At 42.2% G+C, this 22,644-nt stretch overlaps 1 protein-coding gene across 2 annotated transcripts in view; it reads right to left on the bottom strand.

Annotated features, from left to right (window-relative positions):
* Positions 1-22,644, bottom strand: part of MTHFD1 (methylenetetrahydrofolate dehydrogenase, cyclohydrolase and formyltetrahydrofolate synthetase 1) — a 42,020-nt gene that overhangs the window by 14,857 nt on the left and 4,519 nt on the right. For both annotated transcript variants that reach the window (XM_064460946.1, XM_064460945.1), the window contains 16 exons: positions 19,154-19,238; positions 16,719-16,778; positions 15,966-16,019; positions 15,465-15,601; positions 15,241-15,341; positions 14,766-14,902; positions 13,235-13,346; positions 8,599-8,726; positions 7,802-7,899; positions 6,893-7,066; positions 6,239-6,375; positions 5,901-5,947; positions 3,685-3,792; positions 3,509-3,583; positions 1,645-1,747; positions 389-465 (listed from right to left, as the gene is read on the bottom strand). In XM_064460946.1, coding sequence (XP_064317016.1) covers positions 389-465; positions 1,645-1,747; positions 3,509-3,583; positions 3,685-3,792; positions 5,901-5,947; positions 6,239-6,375; positions 6,893-7,066; positions 7,802-7,899; positions 8,599-8,726; positions 13,235-13,346; positions 14,766-14,902; positions 15,241-15,341; positions 15,465-15,601; positions 15,966-16,019; positions 16,719-16,778; positions 19,154-19,238 — 1,633 coding nt within the window. The remainder of the gene's footprint in view (positions 1-388; positions 466-1,644; positions 1,748-3,508; positions 3,584-3,684; positions 3,793-5,900; positions 5,948-6,238; positions 6,376-6,892; positions 7,067-7,801; positions 7,900-8,598; positions 8,727-13,234; positions 13,347-14,765; positions 14,903-15,240; positions 15,342-15,464; positions 15,602-15,965; positions 16,020-16,718; positions 16,779-19,153; positions 19,239-22,644) is intronic.

Consider the following 22,644-nt stretch of genomic DNA (forward strand, 5'->3'; position numbering starts at 1 on the left):
ATTGATTATATAATGAATCTAGACGACAAGCTCAGATACTGTGCGTAGTTTTGGCTAGATACATCCCACCCAAAGCATCTGCAGTGGTGAAAATTAGCCATTGCCGTGCATCATATTTACAGAGGGCATTTGTGTACCACTGCTACTATGCCACAGTCATCTCAGTTTGGGAAGCCAACTCTGAGGAAAGAACAGGGAAGGACAGAACAGACAATAAAACTGAACAGTGCACTGGTAGTGAATTTAACTGCTTGGTTGAAGGGACTTTCTGCTTTCTCTTTAACAAGGCACTGGTAAAAGAGGGAAATATTTGGAGTTACAGAAACTTGCTTTAGGACTACCTTTTTCAAAGTACTTTTTAAAACATGCAAGAAAAGGGAATAAGTACCGTTCGTGAGAAGCCTTTTTCTGTTGGAGACTGTCCAATAGTGATTTTCCTAAGGAACCTGTCATTTGTATCCAGTACTGCAAGGAATGCAGAAAGATGAGAAGTCACATCTATGCCCTATTACAAACATTCAGCTAGATCGCTTATGAAGAGAGGATGGCAGTTTGAGACACCATCCTCTCCTAAAGAATGGCAAGTGATACTCAATATGATTCTTCCCCAAAACTGAACAACAAAGATACCCACAGTCACATGCAGACCCTGCACTGCATCCAGAGGGAGCCTACGTCCCTTTGTGTGCATTAACCACAAGTCCAAAGCCTCTCTGAAAAGCAGGGCTGCTAGCATTATTCCAATTGCTTATTCACCATCATTAGTCAATGTGAAATCAGGAAGTTATTACAGCCAAACAAAATTATATAATATATATAATTATATATTATAAAATTATAATTTTATAAGTTAAATGATAAAATGGTCAGATTCTGCCATTTAGTGAGAACAGTTTCACACAGCCCCATTAACTCAAATTACCTTGGAAACACAAACTAACAAATGCTGGCTTAAATTTGCTGTTTCTTACTATCTGCTTGAAAAATTCCAAGTACTTTATAAAATATTTCCCATGAAGCAGACTACTTTATCCCCATTACAGGTTATGAAGCAAGTTTTCAAGAATACATTTCACACTGTATTTTAATAAAAAGAAGAAAAAGCAATACTCTTGGGGTCTAGATCAGAAAAAAAGTCCATATTTGAAATTTCTTTTGCTAGTGAAACATTAAATCTTCCAGACCAGAGGTTGATCTTACCTTCAGGTATCTTTAAAAAACTTTTAAAAATCTGGCCTTTATTTGCTGACAGTCCCCAACAGAGCAAGTGGGCAGATTAAAATTGAGTTTAATCCCAGAGCAGAACCCCGTCCTTGCTCACAGAGCTTTCTTAGTTAAAAAGGCTGTTGGCCACAGTTGCCAAACTCAACTCTCTCAGTGACTGACAAATCCAGAAACAAAAACTTGTACCAATTAGTAAAGTCTTAATCTTTGTGAACTCAGAGCAAATCCAAGCCCCTGCACCAGACCCTTCAGAAATGGGATCCCAGCTGCAGGCATCTTTCCCACCAAACACTCAGAAGGACAGGCCAGCCCTGCCCTCTTTCCCATTTTCCCAGCAAACACGGTTCCTGCTGCACTTGCAAACCTCTTTGGACACACACTTTGTTTCTTAATAATTCTTTCATTTAATGGCTCTTGTACCTCTTTGCCATGTTATAGTGCCTGGGTCAATGTCCAATCTCACAAATAAGTTTACTTCTTCCTTTGTCAAAGCCATAGGATCGGTTTTGTTAATGCCCAATTTCTATGGGAGGAAAGGACAAATAAAAGAAAAAAAGATTTAATTATAAGATGTGCAGAAATGAACCTTTCACTAGAGCAACGAGCCTTCGGCAGCAGCATCTGAATACTCAGAAATAAGGAGGGGCTGCCATTTTGGTGCCTCTTCTCCTAGACCCCACAACAATGTCAGATGATCCATATCAGTGTGTATCTGGAAGCAGAGTTTGCTGCTGGCCAGCTAGTAAAGGGCAAAGGCAGACAATGGAGCTCATTAGGGCAAGCTGTCACCAAGCTTTGTGCAAGGCATCTACAGAAAGGGTAAGAGAGAGAGCTCTGCAGTTCCTTACATGCCTTGTTCTAATCATTAGTCTCACATGCTTACATCCATTTCTCATTAGTTTGCCTAGGGTCACCGCACACAGCCGTACGTATTTAAAGACACTGCTTTCAGCATGCTGGTTAAGCAGCACAAAGGAGGAATTAAACAATTCAGTCACAAGGCTGTCAGCATCCCAGAAAGCTGATCTTGAACATACTGAGAGAATGGGCAGTTTGCCAAGTTGCTTAATTGAGAGAAGAATTATCTCAAGAAGCCTGATAGAAACGCGAGCTTAGGAATGAGGAAAACGATTGAGTTGATTTATGAACGAGCAAGCTTTTTAGTTAACTAGGCACCTAAGTTGTACTTTTCTCCTGAAGAACAGCAGGGAAGAAACTCTTTTTCTCTTCAAGCACATCATTTAGAAAAAGAAAGAAAGAAATCAACGAAGATATAATCTTTCTGGACTATTAGTATCCCGTTCACATCTCAACATTTAGTAACCAGAAGAGTGGTTTGGGTGGAGTTCCCTCAGCAGTCCGTCAGGAACATGAAGCAATATGACAGAGCTTCTCTGCTCAGCAGTGGAAGCAAACCACACATTCTCTAATGGTTGAGATACTATAGCCAATTAATAAATCAGAGTTTTAGCTTCCTAAGTGGTCTGACTATTGCTCCTGACTTCCAAATGGGACACCAATCCAGCCCGAGTATTATACAAACAGGCTCATACTTTGAGCTTGGCAGGCCCCAGGCTGTACTCCTAGCCAGAAGGTCCAAGCCCAGTGCAAAACTATTCCTCTGTTAACCCTCATTTCTGCAGAAGTCAGGGACACATGCTAGTTCATTTTAATTTCTGAGGATCAGAGGAGCTGTGGTCTGCTCAGGGACCACCACCCAATGACAGGGCTGCTCATCTAATTGGGAGTTTGTTTTTGGGGAGAGGAGTGGGCAGTGTAAGGGACAGGTGTTTTTTCTGTTTTCCCATTTTTCTCAAACTGGGTAACACAAAAAATTCTCAGTGTTCTCTTTTGCTGAATTTTATAAATTTCCTTTTTTTGTGCTGCATTATCTATATAGCTGTCACATGGGATCTATTAATCTCTAGTGGTAACTGGGTGTAAGGTACAGAGACTGATTCTGGTCCTTTCTTAAACTGCATTAAGGACACTGAACTGACACTATTACTAAAGTGCACTAATCCCTTTGCTTCTTCCCACTGTGTTACTCATACAGCATATGATAAAGAGAGTTACATCAATGAGTCTTCCCCTTGGGGCTGCATCTCACTCTTTTCTGTGCTATAAGAAGGGCTACCACACTTCTACACACTTTATGGAAAAAACAAACGCCAGCAGAATGACCTAGAGGACAACAGCAGGGTTTTTGTAACATAGCTCTGCCTGCATAGAGGATGAGTAAATGGAACAGAATTAGAAACCAATGCGAAACCAGTGAACTTACCTGTAGTCTTCGGATCTGAATATCCGAGAACTTCCTCACACCATTGACAGAAGGCACCAAACGGTTGTAGAGAGCCTTGCAGAACGAAACAGGTAGTTACTCAGCACTGCTGGCACACCCAAAACATCTTGGCTGAAGTGGGCTGGGCTCAAATACATTAGAGGAAAGGATTGTACCTGGTCAGTCTGAGTTAGCTCATGGAATATACGTGCGTCAACAGCAGCAGCGACCAGGTTGTTGGCTGCAGTGATAGCATGGATGTCACCAGTGAGGTGAAGGTTAAACTAGAGGAGATAAAGCGTATCTGTTACCTCATCCTGCTGCAATTTTCATTTATTTCAATTCATCGTAGACAGATGGAAAGAGAAGTATTAATAGCAAAGTTAAAGTGGGTGAGGGTGGAGGGGAGAGATTGCTTAGTATGTGGAAGAGAGGAAAGAATTTCTCTAAAACAGAAAAATGCCTCCCCCACATTTATGTCATTTTACATATTTCCAGAACGAAGCTTCCAAATACAGGTTTTGGTTTTTTTTTTTTTTTCCAAGAGAACAGTTCTCTCAGGTTCCTTGACACCTGAGAAGACCATGGTCTGGAATATCTGCATTGCTCCTCCTTCACCTTCCTTCTGACCCACTCTCATTCTTTGTACAACAGGTTTCACACATACATTAGCTGAAGCTGCTGCTGCTCCCACAAAGATATCTGAGCTAAACTGAAACTAGCAACCTTGTGTAGCGCTGGCAGTAGAGCTGTGGTTACACAGAGCTCCCCATAAGCTAACCACTCAAACACACAGTATTGTAGGCAGAACTTGTAGACCACATACTACACAGTGACACTGTTGGTAGTTTTCTTGGTTCTATCTCATTAAAAGATAGTTTGAGGGAGTTTGTCTACATGAGTTATCCGGCTGCACTGTAGCTATGCTGACAAATGGCTTGGGATATATAGCTTATGTGACAAACTTGCACTATGGCAGGGGAGTAAAGGTATGGTTAAAATGATCCTCTTCCTCTGTAGCAGGGCAGCAAAGGACGAAAATGAAAACGGGACATTAAAAAAGGTGATATGACAGAAGACCTTACGATACCATTTTGTTGAAGCCTTGCTACTGTGGTCTTAAAAAGTAGATAGCTAAAAGTGGAATGCAGCTAGTCACGCGCCCATTATAAATCCTTATTAATAAATGCTAATTGTTGTCTCATTCTACATACATGCAACAAGAAGCAATTATTACTGCCATGGTTCTGCAGTATGAACTCAAAAGTTTTTCACTTGCTAATCTTTTCCTAGGATGAAAGCTGCATGCAGGAATATCAGATGATGTATCAAGCAAGTAGTGCAAGATTACTGCAAGTAGTGACTCTAGATATTTCAATTTTACGAGACATGCATTGATTAAAACACCCCCACAAAACTATGCGTATTTATACCACGTGGGTCATACGTCAAGAAAGTCCTTTCAGCCAGTTTGGTTCCAAGAGTGGGGCTGTTTCTCACTGCTGCACACAGTCAAGCATTTTGGCTCATCTTATTAACACTCCCAAAGAGGAGGAGATTATTTTTCCTGTCACATCGAGCACTCACACATGTTCTTGGCACTTGACTAAAATCAATATTCTGCCTCGTTAACATTTTTAGTTTTTATGGACTTGCTGCATCAATTGGAACAAACAGCCCTTTTGATCATTTCTGCTTTTCTTCCTAAAATTGCCCTGTGTCAATCTATAGCGCAGGAGACAAAGGTAGAATTCTACAGGCAATTACTTTGAGAGTTGAGAGAAGCACAAGAGCACGTGCTACACGTGCCTTTCAATTCCCTGCCACCAGACATGGGATTTTACTTGTTGCCAAGTCACATCATAAATATGCTGCAGTGCCAGTCCCCCACAGGCTGAGGTCTTGGCATTACTGATTCCCAACTTCCCTTTTCCCATTTCATGCTAGTAATCTAAAACACAAGTATACCAAAACAGCTCACAATAAGAGTCAGTGACCACAGCTGCTGACAGAACTACTTAATATGCTTCCAAAACGTATTAAGTCATTATCATCTTCATTTCAGTGCTGGGGAAAAAGAGGCACAGGATGTATTCTGCTCAAGGGTATACAGCAGTTCAAGGCAGAGAAGGGGAAGGAACAGAGGAACTGGGAATTCCCAGTTCTGTCAAGTTCTCTGACCATGCAGTCACCCTTCCAAAACAACCAAAGATGTTTTATTTAAAAAAAAATTAAAAAAAATTAAAAAAAAGCTTTGCTGAAACCTAGCACCCAGTTCTTGGGAGTGCTACACTGCACCATAAACAAAAAAGATTTTGTAAGTTATCTGACTGCAGTATCTCTTCAAGGTCTGTGAGCCATATGTGCAATGAGGCTTTGTATAAAGCATTACCTCTTCCATGGGGATGACTTGACAATAGCCACCACCTGCAGCTCCACCTACAGAGAGACAATAGTCAAATCATGCAAATAAACGTGTCTCTAGCCCAGACTGGTATTACACGTGTTTGCTTAAAGCGTTTAAGAAGGCATCTACTGTCCAGCAGCTCAGTTTAAACCTCAGCACAGCACTTGAATGCAATTGTGAAGAACTTACCCAAGGTTTTTATCTCTTAGAAGAAACGCAGTTGTAACTGGGAGTTATGCAGAAGTACAAATGCAGCAGAATAAAATCTCTGAATGCCATCTTTCCCCATTTAGTCCAGCTGCAAGCAACAGAACAGCTCATACCTTTTATACCAAAGGTTGGCCCCTGAGAAGGCTGGCGAACACAGGCAAAGACATTCTGGTGAAGGTGTGCTCCTAAGGCTTGAACAAGACCAACAGTGGTGGTGCTTTTCCCCTCTCCCAGGGGAGTAGGAGTTATCCTGTAGTAAAAAAGCAGAACAGACACAATTAAACCTTTGCAGTGGGAGAGACTCAAAACACTTAGAGGGATAAAACAGTCACCCAGTGATTGCAGTTAATGCCAATTCAAATTCTGGATTAGCTCAGACTTTATCTAACCTTCATCAATTCGAAACTGGAATGAAATTAGCAAATTGTCACGTAACTGCTGAAGACTTTCCTCTGAATCAACTTGCTAGTTACTGGTGAAAGCAGGCTACTAGTCTAGGAGAATTTTGACTAAGATCCAGTCTGCCCTTTGTAACCCTGACCTGCAGACCAAAACAATTAATCTCCAGGACAGAAGTGTTAAACTACGTTCCCACTATTTGCCACAAGAGATGAGTCTATTTCCCAAACCACAGTGTGGTTTACTAAAACCCAGAGCACCGCATACAGTCACCTTACCAAAAGACAATACAACAACAAGCCACACAAATAAAATTTCTTTTCACCTTGACATCATGTAAGTGATGCCTCAGTTAAGGAAGTACCTACCCAGTAACAACAATGTATTTGCCATCCGGCTCGTTCTTCAGCCGTTTCAGAGCTGACAGATGAACCTTGGCTTTACTTTGGCCGTAGAGCTCCACCTCATCAGGGAGCAGGCCAACTTCTTTTGCAACTTGATCAATGGGCTTGGGTATGCAAGACCGCGATATTTCAATATCACTTAAAGAAAGAGAGCAAGGTCAATTTATAAGTCAAAGACTTCTCACAGATTCCCCGCTTCTGGATGGCATAAACTACAAACACCTAACCTAATTTTAGAAAGGAAGCTTTAACCCCTGCCTAGTTAAATGAATCAATCCCACAAATATTGGCTACATTAGAACAGACACATCCTCAGAGTTGCCTTTAAAAAAAAAAGAAAACAAACCAAAACAACAACAAAAAACCCCAAAACAATCCAACCAACCCCCAGAAACAAAAACCAAACCAAACAACAAAACACCCGCCACCAGCCCTCACCCTGCTCCTCCCACACCAAAAATGCCTTTTTGTAGGCAATGTGTTCTGCTCCCTTATGGTATTTTGTGTATTTTCAACTGATCCTTGGGGACTTGACACCAACAACTCCTACTTCAAGATGCTAGGTTTTTGCCATGTCAGACTGAAAATTTTCCCAAATACAAGTGCCTTGCTATTTGCTGAATCAGCAACTATATCTAGGTGGCCTGAAGAGTCACTGCAAGTCCATGTTTATGCTTTGATGACCCAAGCCTACACTTCAACATATGTCACAGCATCACTGCAGGTCAGCTCTGCTCCCTTTGGAAGGCCTCTTTCAAACTTCAGTACCAGCTACAGCCTACATATGTGTATGCCCCTATTACACAAAGCTTGGGAACAGAAGTAATACTACACTGCATGAATACTTCCAGTGGCTTCATTTGAAAGCATTACCTTGGAACAGGCACCTTTAGAGTAAGCTGGTTGTATTGGATGTTCCATTTTCCAGGCTGGAACTTCTCCAGAAAACGCTGTGCACTCTCCACTGTGCTCTAAAACAAGGATGAGAATGCTTTATGGCAACCACCACTATAAGAACCATGCTGGTTAACAAAGACTCAGAAAGGTTTTCCCCTCCCATCTGTCTCAGCTTGGGGTTAAACACAAAGTGCTTTGATTAAAGCATTTGCTAACAATCCAAAATGAGATTCTGCCTGTAGCTTTCTTAAAAACAATAAACCCTACCATATCTATCTATCCATCTACCTATCTATCTTTCAGTGTGCTGGATTTTTTGGGGTGTTTTGTGCCAGCACAGTTTCTTAAGCAAAGCAGGACACAGAGGGAGCTGGCTTGTACTGTTACTCTCCTCCTTTTTACCCAATCACCCTACAGATAGTTTTAGAATTACAGCCACAGCATTCTAAGACAAGTCCATTTCTGACTGTTTTGAGAGATCACACTGAAAAAAAGCAAAACAGCACACCCCCCACAAAAAATCAACCAAAAAAACCACAAAACCAAAACCCAACCAAAACAAAACTCTGTCCTAACATTTCCTTAATGTCCATCATCTACCTCAGTTAACCGAATCCAAATTGTTTGGACTAAAAGTTGGAAATCCTAGCTAGACCTCTCTAAGTGCAAGAAGAAAGCACCAGTTGCTTTGGTAGCATGCTGACAGTCAGCAGCAACATACCCCAAAGGCAAACATAGAGGAGACGACCAGCAGTCTCAGTCTGCCCACGTACCTGCATTAACATGGCCACAGTCATCGGCCCAACGCCACCAGGAACTGGGGTGATGTAGGAAGCTCTTTCCTTTGCTGTACTGTACGCCACATCTCCTACAACTCTTTTTCCACTGGCCTTTGTGCTGTCTGGAGATTTAAGGAAAGAGTAAGTTACACATCACATTTCACCAAAACAGAGGAGGCAGCACTGACTAAAGCTGAAGTCTTTTCCTCTGTTGGAGTAAACAAAACAGAAGCTGAGTACCCAGGCAGCTGTAAAGAAAGATAAGAAGTTAAAACAACATCACAAGATAAAGCTGTTATCATACTTCAGAGAGTGTCAACAGCTCATACCACGTATCCTCCCATTAAACACTATTTATCCTCAGCCAGATAGATCTCCCTTTCCTTGAGAATGCTGGTATTTTCTCAGTGGCATGTGGCCCACAGGGCAGTCTGAAGATGATACCAAAGCAAATGCAGGGGGACCAAAGCACAGACCAAGTCTAACATCTGTGCAATAATAAAACATAAATGGGACATACAATAATAGAAATGTCACCTGAACCATCCTCTCACAGCTCCTGCTGTATTGCTCTGAAGGATTAGGACAGCTTCCAATTTGAAGGAGATATAAACCAATGGTCTAGAAGAAGTGAGAGAAGGAACACGGCTGACTTGTTGCAAAAACCCAGGTTTACATTTGCACTGTTCCATTTTGGGGGACATCTAGGCCTTATTATTGAATAAAATCATCTGCCTTTACAGAAACTGAAGACAGAAAGTGCTAAGCTTTTCAACTACTCATTGCCATTCTGATGATGGACCAGTAAATATTACAGTTCACAGAGATCAGAGTCTTGTCAAAACAAACCTCATAGGTTGCACTTAAGAGAGCTCTGTAGAATAATCTCCTTTCTCTCTGGCAAAAAAATTTGCCATATCCTGCTGCACTACATAACCTGACAATTCAGAAGCAGATATAGTACTTTTTTTCCCCAGTGCTACCCACAAAGAAACAAAAAGACAAAATGCATTAGTAACCTAGCACAGACACCTAAGGAACTTGCTGATTACAGACACAACATACAAAAAAAATAATCTAAGTTTCTCCTGGAGTAGCAGATCCTCATTTCAGGTATGAGGACTTTAAGGAACTTTTAAGCAGTGTGAAAAACCTGGAGACAGATTTTAATGTTGTTACATTGAAATATTATATTGGATACAGTAAGTATATGTTTGAACAGAACACAATCAATAACTTGAACATACATTTGGTGAGGGGGAGGAAGAAAAACCAAACTCCTAAACAGCTGATTATGTTAAAAATCAAAGAGGGAACAAAAGCAGATCCTGCCAACACTAATTTTTATCTGCTTTGCTGCTGACAATTAGCAGCTTCGATGTTTTGCTGAGTTTGTGTTTTAAGCAATGCTTCTCCCTAAAGTTCAAAGCCTGAACATCACAGCTGTTAAACAGAGTTTCTACAGCCACTGTCAGCTTTGCTGCCTGAACTGCACACCAACCTGGCCTTCCAGCCTAGAGACCAGTTTAATGAAGGTTGCAAAAGGTGAAAAACATAATCATATTTTCTTCCAAGGATGCCAAGCTGGCTTACCGGCCCCTCTGGCCAGGAAGACTCCAGGCCCAAGAATTAAGAAAACAGGCAATGAATTAGGCACTCCAAACACAAACTGCCTAATCTGTTACACAGACACAGTGATAAGCACAAGCCAAACAAACTCCCAGTCCCTGCCTCTGCATCTGCATCTCTCGCCAAGCACTGCTGAGCACAACTTAGGAGCTACTCAGTTACCTTTAAAATATTCTTTTGAAGGAAAGCTCACATACAACACGTTCTGCCTCTCCCTATAATTTCACCTTCTCAAAATTCATCATCCTATTCAAAATAACAACAAGAAACCCTAACAAACTAGTTACAGAGAGTAGCAGTGATGCTATAACCATTCCCAGTGCCTGTGTCTTCTTTGGTCCAATAGGTTCTCTAGCCAGCTGGAACACATGAGAGAGAGCATCCAAGGACTTTGCTTCACAGTCCTACTTTCGCCAGACAGACTGGGAATGTCCATGTGCCTTCCAAGCAAACTTGTGCCAATGTACATGCAACTGTAACACGTTGCTGGTGGATATATGTCTGCACACACACAAGATCATACATGATCCTCATCTATAAAACATGAGACCACCAGCTTGCAGACTGCTTCTTTTTCTGGATGACACTGGGAAAGCTGTTTCATGAGGGATCCAACACAATCTGATTTTACAGGCCTGTGATGCCAGCTTGATTCTCAGTACATGAAGATATAAACAGAGCATCAAGTCAAGGCTTTCTGTATCTTTCTACCTCCTCTAGTGCTTGAAGAGCATGACACTGAAATCCACAGAGGATCCTCTGATCCTCCTTTGCTGCTCTCATATTTCACTGTTCAAAGTTCCCTGTTAGCTAGGGCTGCAAAATCCCATAGCAGAGGAGCACTTTGAACAGGGTTGCTTCCTCCATCAGGACTCAGAGGGACACTGCAGAGACTATGCCAATTCTGGGAGCATCCTCTGCCTGCACTGCTCTCCTTTCCTATAGCAGAGCAATTTCTACAGGTCTGGAATAAGGCTTTCAGAATATTTTCTGGGCTCGCCCTCCAATGCAGCAGTAGGGTGAGAAAGACAAATACAATCCAGTTTGGAAAGGGAATAAGACACACTTGTCCACTCTAATAGAGGTTTCAGGAGTTCTTCTCTTCATCTCTCTCTACCGGAGACCTGTAAGAAATTCTGTTCAGCTGTAGTACACATGAACACAAAGCCAGATGTGCCTGAACTGTCTGTTCTAGCCTCCAAACGGGCAGTCTTGGGAGTACACAGGCCACCCTCCATTCAAAAGCACAACAGCTGCATTTGCGTGGCGATACATAGCTATAACTTTTTTTAACTCCAACTTGGCAAGCCTGCATGAAGTTAGTGTCCTGATATGCCAGATCATGCTGGGATTTGCCTGTTCAGGGCACCCTGACTTGGCAATCTCTGGACATGCCTATACTTTGCACGTCCTGCAGCTGCAACTCACATCTACACCTAGGAGGCACCTAGCTGGGTGCGCTTACAGCTATGGCAAGATCTACGGCAGCTGCTATTTCTCCCTCTGCCGTGTTCAAAGCACCATCACAGCTAGCAGCAATACTCTATCTGTACAGTGATGTAGCTGGAGAAGCTGGCAAACTAGCTGCTGTTCTTTCTGTAGCATTGCAATTCCCACAATTCTGGCACTGATTTCCCAAAAGATTAATCTGAAAACCTTTTTGCAACCTATCAGAAGGGAAGAAAGAGGCAGGGAAACGCATCACCTTCAGAAAACCATAAAAGAATCTGTGGCAACCGTAATTTTGAAATTTGACAACTCCTATAGTACTCTACCAGGCTCTGATTACTGAGTCTCACAATACCATTACACACATTGCCATGCAACACTGACTATGCTGGGTGTACAAGAAGTTCAGATCTCAGTGCACTGCCTGAGGCAGAATAATTGCAAGAATAGGATGTGCCCTCAGAGATGCAGTTCACATCAAGCCTGAAAAAAAAGTAATACTGTCATATGGTGAAAAACACAATGGTAGTTTTATGTGCAACCTGTTAGCAGAGGAGACTCTGAGCCATTCCGCTTCATGCAAATCAGCAGTGACCCTGTGGCTTTTTGCAAATTGCCTAAGTTTGGGTAGCTTGGCACAAATACATCAAGCAACAAACAGCAACAGCAGATGACTTTTTAATTTTAATTAGGCAGAGGACTAATGTTTTTAAATGCAACTCAGTGTCATCTTTGAGGAACAAGACTGCTGAACAGAAATTTCTTTACATTCCATTAAATAATGGCAACAAAATGACTGATTAATTATGAAAACTACCTTTTAAAAGCTCTGTGGGTGTAGCACAGAGATAGTTGGATGGTGACTAATTTTCCATATCATTCAATATCGGTAATTTGGATTTAAAATGAGATGAAAACAGAAATTGTCAGACTGTCTGTTCCTCCTTTATAAGGAAGTAGATAAATGAAACCCTACCCTAAAATCCATTATGTTCAAGCACTTTATTCAGTACCAAAGCCACTGTCACCAACACTCTTGCATAAGCTGCTTTGTGTCAAGACAACAGCCATTCAAGCCTAAGAAGTTGATGCTGTGATTCAACAAATCCACAGCTACTTTAAGAGACTGCTTGCCATTTAGGTATTTCAAACAGAACAGCTTAATCAGATCTAACTGCAAAGTAATGGCAGCAAAGCTGCGTGGTCTCAAGCGACAACAGCAGCAAGACTTCACTATGTAGTTGCAGCAAATTACATGGATATTCTGCTGGATACAGGGATATTTCCTAGGCCTCCTCTTTCCTCTACTGATCATCAGCCTCACTGAACACAGAAGCAAAACTGCCACTGATCTGCTTTAAGACAGTACTTCAGACCGACCTTTGTTTATTCTGACATCTTCAGAGGTTGCCATCATTAGCTAAGAGACTTAAAAGAGGAAGAAGTCCGCATTGACTAGAAACACCAAGGAAACAGTATCCATGTACTTACTTAGCAACTGCATTTATATACAAATAAACACATCCCCACTCTTTATACATTACCCACGCACCTGGCACATGGTTAATTCCACAGTCTATTACAATTGCACCAGGTTTGATCCATTCACCTTTTACCATTTCAGCTTTACCAGCTGCAACCACCAGGATATCAGCTTTACCAACCTAGGAAAAAAAAAAAGCCAAAAAACCAACTCTGTATCACACCAGCAGTGGAAAATGCAGAGCTGCTTCAGCAGCAACTTAGATCAGCTTCAATTGCAGTGAAACTGTGTGCTCACCCATTGCCATCGGAGGGATGGAAGGGCATAGTCAGCAATTAAAGGTAGCTACCAGTTCCTTGGCAAGCGCAAATTCCTGCAGCCAGAAATTATGGCCTATTTTCACACTCCTTCTCTGACCTACTATTGCTAGTCAACACTTCACAACCTTCTTTGAACTCCCCCGTGATTCCCAAGTGGATCACAGACTACTTTCTTTATATAAAATTAAAGCCTTCCACATACTCTTATCTTCCTCCCTTCAAACATCCCTGCACATTCAGCTGCTCTTTTCAATGCTAGAAATATATCCAGCACTCATCAGACAGCAGCCAAGAACAGCCCCTGCACAGAACTCTAAGTGGCACTTCACTTGTGGCAGCACTGCCTTGTGGTTTTTTAAGTCCAGGACTGTGTAACTTGCAACTTCAGGGAAAGCTGGTTGCAATTCAGCACTAATATTGGTTCAGACAGTACTCAGTAAATTTCACAGACCTGGTCACAGAGCTGGCGCTAGAGACTCTGACTAAAGCTCGTTGTCAGTTCTTGCACTTCTTCATTCATGTTTGCCTAAGAAGGTGCTATCCCTTGGAATTTTTTCAGTTAATCTTCAAGAGAGATTAACTATTTCAAAGATTTAATTAAGAATTAGCACTCCAATCGTTAATCAAACTAATGTCAGTCTTATTGAACAGTGACTTAACGGCATGAAGCACTGCAGTGTTTCTAATCTTCCTTGTGAGTTATATTCAAATACACCTACCCTCTTTCCAGCTTTAATACTTGCCTACAGAGCCTGGCAGTGTTGATTGCTCTACGAAATCCAAGTAGGTGTCAGCACAGCAACATACTATTTCTGTCACTCTCACTGCTAAAGAGAAAAATGGTACCAACTCCCAGTCATGGAATATAGACTGGGAGGGGGGGGGAAACAAACTGGAAAAAACATTTGGTCTAGCATTTCCCAGCCATTAAAGCAAAAGCCCACCTGGCCTTTCTGGGGAAAAAACAAAACACATGCAGGCCACTACTTAGAGATTAGGAAGGCGTGATTAAATTCTCAGCACTTGCCTAAAGAAAACAAAAATAATAATTTTATTATTATAATTAAAAACCTCCCATTTAGGGCCAAAAATAATCAAGATCCTATTCCAGCAGAAGTATTTACACAACCATCCAATGAACAGGACTGGGAAACTGTCTCAGATGGAAGACAACCCAGACCCAGTGACTTCAGGTAGCAATAAACCAAGTAGCAACGTGCAGCAGGCAGCACTGGATTGCAGCAGAAAACTACAGCCTCATGAATACATCCTGTCATTACCTCCTCAGCCAGCGTTGAGGTCTTTGAATGGCAAGTGGTTACTGTTGCGTGATTCCAGAGCAGCAGGTCATGCATGGGAGCACCAACGATCTTGCTGCGACCAACCACCACAGCTCTTTTCCCTGCAACCTGGGTGCCTGCACCAGAGAAAGTCAGGAGGAAGTAAAATTAGGTCATTGTGCACTCTAGTACAAACTAACTCAAATGGCTCTGGAGTCTTTTGGTCAGTTTAAGCCTGGCTCTGGTACTTCAGATTACTATTTTTCTTCTGGGTTGTGTGTGATAGGGAATTGGAGTTGGGAGGGAAGAAGGAAGGACCACTTTAAAACTAGCTCTTTTCCTATCTGAAAAGGCAGAGATGAAATGTGGCATCTCAATATAAGTTTCAATTCGAAGCACAGCCTTGCAAGGTTCGTAATTTCTACTCTTACTGAAGACTACTGCACTCATGAATAATGGATGGAAACCTCCTTACCTGTCTGCCTGATAAGTTCCATGCATCCTTTTGGTGTACAGGGAATAAAGCAGTCTCCAAGGTCCCCTCTAGAGAGTTTCCCAGCATTGATGCTACTTAAGCTGTATTTTGAAAGAACAAAGGCCAAGTAAGATTCCCAGCCTCGTGATTGCCGTTCAGAACAAAAAAAAAAAGGTTTCTTTCTGGAGTAGCTGTCATGCTCTCCAGGGGTGAAGTCAGTTTACCCATCTACGTCCTTTTCAGGTGCAACAGCATTGGTTATTTTTTCTGTATTGATGGGTTTATCAGAGTCAAGTGGCAGCTGCACTATAAAGCCATGAACAGCAGGGTCTCCATTCAAAGAGGCAATGCACTTGAGGACCTACAAGAAGTAAAGACCAAAAACTTAATGGCCAATAAACTGAAATGACTGATGCAAAGGAAAAAGCACCACCCTATCTGGATTAAGAGACACACAGTATGTTTAGCTTTTCCACCTGAGTATCTATGACTCACATTTTTTATTTTTAGAAAAATACCTATTTGAGTCACTAAATTTTACATTGTATTGGTTTAGTTTTCTTTTAAAAAACAAAATACCTCAGCAGGTTCCACTTCTTCTTTTAATGAGTTAATATCTATGGGCAAGCAGTGTTTTTTTATAAAATGACAGGGCAAATATAAGTTCATGTCTTGAGCTCAAGACCAAAATTATTTATTTTTCCATTATTCGCTATATTACTTACGTCAGCTTCTGTTGCTGTGTTTGGCAGTTTTATGTGATTGGCACTGATCCCAATCTGCAAATGAGAATACCAGCAAATTATTTGATTTCTGAATTGACATCAGAGATTGATCTGGCTATTCTCTCAGACCAGCCCAGTCACAGCTATATTCTGTCACATTTCCCAGGTCTATCTCCTGTTCCTGTGGCTACAGTCTTATTATTTGGAAATATCATGAACAAAAGAAAAAAAGGGTAGTGCTTTGCCTACTTAGGTTGGTCCACACTTCATCTGTCCTATTCACCATTTAACATGAATAACAACATCTAGGCTTGACAGCATACTGGCTTGAAATGCCAGCAGAGAAGATGCCAGCCAACACCTAGGGAAACAGGGACTCATCTATGTTCCCAGCCCTGCTGTAGCATGCAATGTACCACTTGGTGAGTGATGCAAGGCAATTGCAGGTATGAGACATTCTGGGAAGAGAAGCATGTAGCCACAGGTCAGAAAAGACAGAGCATCAGCACTTCGGACACATGTGATCATCTCCTAGATTACACAAAAAGTGGCACCAACCCACGCTGTTGTTACCCTACTTGGCTAAGCGTCCAGTCAGTCACATACCTATACCATTTCTTTATAACAAAGAATTCAGGCCAACGGTGGTTTGACCAATACGGGCAAAGCTTTGATTTGCATCTTTTGTTTCATATTCAGATTTGACCTACTGTAGAAGGGGGTAAAAAGAAATATTAAGAGTTTGGGCATTACCTCAGCAGCAGCCTTCAGCTTCATATTAATGTAGAGGTTCGAATCATCCCGATTTCCAACCTAATGACAAAAAGACAGTTGAGTCACGCTGCAGAATACAGATCCAGTCACAGGCTGAGATGGGCTTAACCCTTAGCTTCCCTGGCTTCTTTTGAGCTACATCAAGGAGACAGAGGTTTTCTTGAAAAACTGTAAAACACACTGACAGAGGCTGTAAGTATCTGTAGCTAACAGGAAAGTGTTCTCTCAAGTAAGATGCAGCTAGAGACAAGTTGTCTGATCTCCTGCGTAAACACTGTTTACACCTATTGAAAAAGAGTGTTCTCCACAGCAGAAAATACTGTCTGCTGTCTCATCTGAGAAAGTTAAACCTCTAGCTAATTAACTTGCTCAGCAGGTGCTGAAAACATCCAATTATTTGATTAAGGCTTTCAGAAAAGTTGGGCCTCTCTGATACCCAGGAATCTTAATTTCATGCACATATGTGTGTCTTGATAGAGAGATTTCTTCCACTGCTGTTTTGGACCTTGAGAATTTTCCTGCCATCGAAAAACCAACAAAACAAGAACAAAGTGATGCTCAAAAAGAAAGCAGCAAGTGGAACAAATGCCTGTAGTTTTTGGCAGTATTGGGTGATTATAGCACAACTACATTTCAGAAGACTGCTTGCAACATCCAGTATGTTTTGTTAAAGGTAATACTCCCTACAATGATAAGAAAATGAGGGGCAAATACAGAAAAGCTGATAAGCAAACTCTTGAAACCCTGTTCCCTGGTACTTGGTAGCTATCCCTGGTTCTCACACAGATTACAAGCTGCAGGGGGAGACTGCATTACCTGATCACCCAGCACACACTTGTTCTTCTTTCCTAGGGTGAGAAAAAGGGGCTGTCTCCCCTTTAATGTCTGCTGGGTTTAGGAAAAGGTATGACTCATACAGGGCAGAAAAGAAGAAGAGAGCAGGCATCAGGAGATGTCAGCACACAGTTCACATATATTGTGCAAAAGAGGACATTCCTGACTACAGGACAAAAAATAAAGATTAACTGACTTAGTCTTTGAGCTCAGAGGACATCAGATACCTCCCAACAGCACATATTGTGTGGGGTGCTACTTATCAGAAACAACTAATTGTCCTGACTTAACTGAAAAATAGGCAGCTGAGAATATCAGTATCAGGAGGTGAACTCCAAGCCCAGGCTGTTTGGTAGGTTATAAAAGCGTCAGAGGGCTGAACAGCAAACAGGTTGTAAAGGACTCGGACAACCCAGGATTGAAGAGAGCACAGGCTGAGCAAGAGAAAAATCCAGTAACAGTACAAGACAGCAATTTTTGAAGGCAGTTTACATGGTCAGCAGTTCAGTAACTTCAATCAAAGCATCCTTTACGAAATTTTAAATAAGAGACCTTCCTCCTTCCTTCTAAACACCTAAAGACAAGTCTTCTGTAGAGGTTATCTTCTTAAAGCTAATGAAAAAGAAAACCAGAAAAAAAAACCCCAAAGCACAAATAAATTTGTTTCTGTTACTGAAAAGAAGCATGGTCTTTGTGTACTACAGTGGTGGCAGTAGGTTCCAGTGCACTGCAGTGGTTCCAGTGCACTGGCATCCAGGGACAGGCACCAAGAGCTCTTCAGGAACCCAAAATACAGAAGCTTCTTCTCTATGTAGCCACTTCTAGGCCATCAAGCCTTTGTGGCCACAGTTCCTTCCTGTTACATGACACTTAATATTGCTAGTCACCTTCTGATCTAAGCACAAAGAGTTTCCATTTTTTATTGCTGCAAGGAAAAAGTAAAAAGCAACACACCATAATTCTGCCAAACACAGGCCAAAACCCTGTACCGATGACTGCTTTTTCCCTCCACAAGTGTCTCCGCGTAGACTCTAGCACTTACACTGCTGGACAGACATCACATTCAGCAATGGGATTTTCTTCTAACCCCTGCACTCAAAGTCTTCTTGGCCATGGGTGGTTTTGGTTGGGTTTTTTTGTCCTCCCCTACCCTCCTTCTCTCTCTCCATGTTCTGATATAAGAACAGACCAAATCCCTTAATAAACACCCCATTTCAAAGATTTCTGAAAGCTGACAGGGTTCATGCAAATGCAGAGACTTGGAATAGAATCTATGAGCACTGCTTTCTCTAAATAGGCAAGAGGCCTACTTTTACCGTTTCACAAACATAACACTCAGAACTGCAAGCATCTGATGAAAGGGGAAAAAAAAACCAAGCCAGAACTCCCAAAATATTTCTGGGTCCCAGTACTTGGGGAAAAGACATCACAGAATTGTTTTACCATCCCACAGGGAACTCTGCTCTTCTATTCCTTATAAAACATTACCATTGCAAGGCAGCTTTGATGAAGCTCATCAGCTGTGCACTTATTGCAAAGCAACACAGATTTTCTGTAGTTGTCATTAAAGAAAACAATACCTGCAAAATTGCGAGTCCTGGTCTGAAGCCTGGAAATTTCTCTTTCATCTCAGCGACTTGCTGCTTTAGTCTGTCTCTCACTTGTCTGAAGAAGGGGAAAAAAAATGAAAACATGGTAGAAGTTAACCAGGGGCTGAATTCTCATACAGTGATAAGTCAGGAGTTGAAAAGATGACAGATGGGTACACTGGCAAACCCTTAACTTATGCCTTAAGTACACAAGCCCCAGCAATTTCCAAGTAATGTCCACAAATCACTAAGACACTTCAGAAGTTTCATTCAAACTTATTAAAATTTTTAAAAAAATATTTTAGAAGTCCACATTGTGCTTCTTCACCCTCCTCTTCATGGTCTCGTAGGATAAAAAGGTAAAAAAAAAAAAGTACTAAATTTGGCACGGAAATTCCTGCAATTTCAAACTCCTCCTCAAAAGCAAATCCTCTTTCCACATATGCTGTACCAAATCTACCTATCCTCACAGTCACCAGTCAACTCTGTCACACATTCTGACCTGCTAAACAATGATGAATCTACAGTGGTGAAACTCTGGAACTAACAGAAGGTACTGTCCTGGGTTTGGCTGGGATAGTTAATTTTCTTCCTAATAGCTGGTATAGTCCTGTGTTTTTAGTATGAAATAATGCTGATAACACACTGATATTTTAGTTGTTGCTAAGTAGTGCTTACATCAAGTCAAGGACTTTTTAACTTCTGGTGGTCTACCAACTGAGAAGGCTGGACAAGATGCACAAGAAATTGGGAGGGGGCACAGCTGGGACAGCTGACCCAAACTAGCCAAATGGATATTCCATACCAGGTGATGCTGTGCTCAGTATATAAACTAGGGGAAACTTGGCTGGGGAGCTGCTGCTCAAGAGCTAGCTGGGCATTGGTCGGCGGGTGGTGAGTAACTGCATTGTGCATCACTATTTTGTATATCCTTTTTGTTTATTAGTATTATTCTTTTCCCTTCCTTTTCTGTCCTATTATACTGTCTTTATCTCAATCCATGAATCTCACTTCCCCCCTGCCCCAATTCTCTCCCCCATCTCACTGTGGGGGGGGAGTGATCGAACGGCTATGTGGTGTTTAGCTGCCTGGTGGGTTAAACCACAACAGGTACCCAAAGATACACCCCTTCTACAGATGGTCAATACTATGTGTTTCTATTTCCTGCCTGCTTGAGGCTGAGTAGGCTGCAGTCCTACACCTACCTTCCTTTCTCCAGTCTGCTTCTGTACCTGCCAACACTCACATGAGAAACCCCAGCCCAAGTGCTTCCAAACAAGCCAAATATTTTCCCAGGGGAGCAGGCAGGAGAATGGGAGGTGGACAGAGGTGAAGCAGTGAGGAAAAATTAGCTAAACCCTGGTACACAGCTCAAGTCAGTGAAGGCAGTTTTAAGGATATAATTATTAAAACAGAACTTTGAAATGGAAGCATGACAGCATTCACTGATTAGTTAATCTAGCTCAGATGTCAACTCATACCCAGTTTACTATGCAATGTTTTGGAGATAAGGAGCACCCATCACTTATCTACAGCTCAAAAGCCACTGTCACCACCCTCCCCAGCCTTGCACTCCTCTCTAATTTCTCAATCACTGCCTGGCCCCATTTGCATGATTCTTCACCAGGGATGGAGGGGGTGGAAAGAAGGCCTGGTGCCAAGTCGGACTGGTCTTTCAAATTTCAAATTCTGCTGCCAAAAGCCTGGGTGCAGTCCCAGCACCACTGCTCCGTCTCCTCATCAGAGGCAATTGGGATTCAGAGGGAAGAACTGACCAGCTGTGCCCTTTTCATGGGCTCACAGCACTGGAAGGAGGCTGTGGCACTTCACGGTAAATGTAGGAGATACTCAGAGGCAAAAGCCAGGTAAGCAAACCTCACAGGACAACAGAGGCTTCACAGGTCTGTCCTGCTTCATGTGATATCCAGCCTGTGTCCCACCAACTATTCTCAAACTGGTGAGAAGGTGCTACCATCACGCTTAGAAAATCTACTCTGCTCCAAACATCCTACTGTTTAAAACACAGATGGTCTTGTAGTAATCTACCCTCAAATCAGTACCACAAGCCACAAGGTCCGCTACTTCCCAAGCGGAACCAGACTTCCCAGACTGGGGGAGGTGCCGTTAGTGCCAGTTCATTAAAAACACAAACAGCAAGGAATGATAGCCAGGAGGCTGTGATTCCTGCCAATAGGAAAATTCCAGAATGACAGAGAACCAGTGAAACCAACTCTACCCTGCAACTATGACCTCCAAATCAGAAATGCCAGAGGCAAGAAGAAAGGGAAGTGGCAGCAGCACATGGCTCTGCTGCAACCCAGCAGCCCTGATCCCAGGGGACAGCTGCAGCTGGCCCAGTCAGAAGCAGCCCTGAGGCTGTTGGGAGTCCCATCTCTGGGGAGTCACACAGCCTCCTGCTCTGTCCCAAATCACGGATCTCTCCTGCTGCATCCCAAATAACACAGTCAGAGCTCTGCTGCACCCAAGGAGCAGGTTCCGAGTATTTATAGGTGTTTGCATCTTACCAAGCCATTCAGTCTCTTAATGAGCTTTGGTATAGAGGTTGTTTTCAACGTTACTTAAGAAACAGCAGTTCCTAGGCTTCCTTTAGCTATCACCTCTGTAAGAGATTTGACACTAAGACTGGCGGATGAGTTCAGAAAACAGTGTCATAGCAAGCCTTGTCCTAGCAATTCTTCATACTGGAGTGACAGAAGCCTCAAGTGGCATCAGAAAGCCACTATGCATGGATGGCCTCTGAGTGGGTGATGTGGGCCACCTCTTTGAGGGAGCTGTTTCTGAAGAACAGCCTCCTGTGTTGCAGTAAGGAGGGTACAGCACTGGTTTCTGGCCAGCAAAAAAAAGAAACATAAACAAATGTGAAACATATCAGAATTTATGACACAGTAAAACCCTCATAAGGGACAGTCAACTGGAAAGGGTCTCAGGTCTGGGTGTTGTTTTTTTTTAATCCAGCCTTCTCAGTGGAGGAGAACCAGGCCTACCCAAGGGTCTAGTTTCCCTCTGTCAAGCAGGGCTGTTGCATGCTTTCACCCCCAGCAGCCATGACTGTTCACATATTATGTTGCCGTCATTTTCTGTAATTAGGCATCAGCTCACTTCCCCTTCACCTACAGAAGAAAGGTAACACGCACAAACACATAAAGTGGTGCTGCCAGAGCCGATTTGCTTTAGGAGCCTTAAATCATGAAATCACTTGTTAGACAGCCACCTAGTGTTAACTACCACTGCTCTCCAGTTACCAGAAAAGCCACAGGTCAAAGGTTTGAGAAAAATTAAGGGGAAAAGTTAAAATCCTTGTTTTAACTCTGCAGCCTTACAAATACCTTGCTAAATAAACTTTGCAACCCAGCAGCTATTTAGCTGTTGTGGACTCCAGGTGTTCACTAAAATAAAAGTTGATGTTGATAAATGAACATAATTTTTTATTAGCCGTATGAAAGCACTTTTAAGTCTGCAAG

The sequence above is a fragment of the Phalacrocorax carbo genome, chromosome 9 (genome assembly GCF_963921805.1).
Source record: "Phalacrocorax carbo chromosome 9, bPhaCar2.1, whole genome shotgun sequence".
NCBI lineage: Eukaryota > Metazoa > Chordata > Aves > Suliformes > Phalacrocoracidae > Phalacrocorax > Phalacrocorax carbo.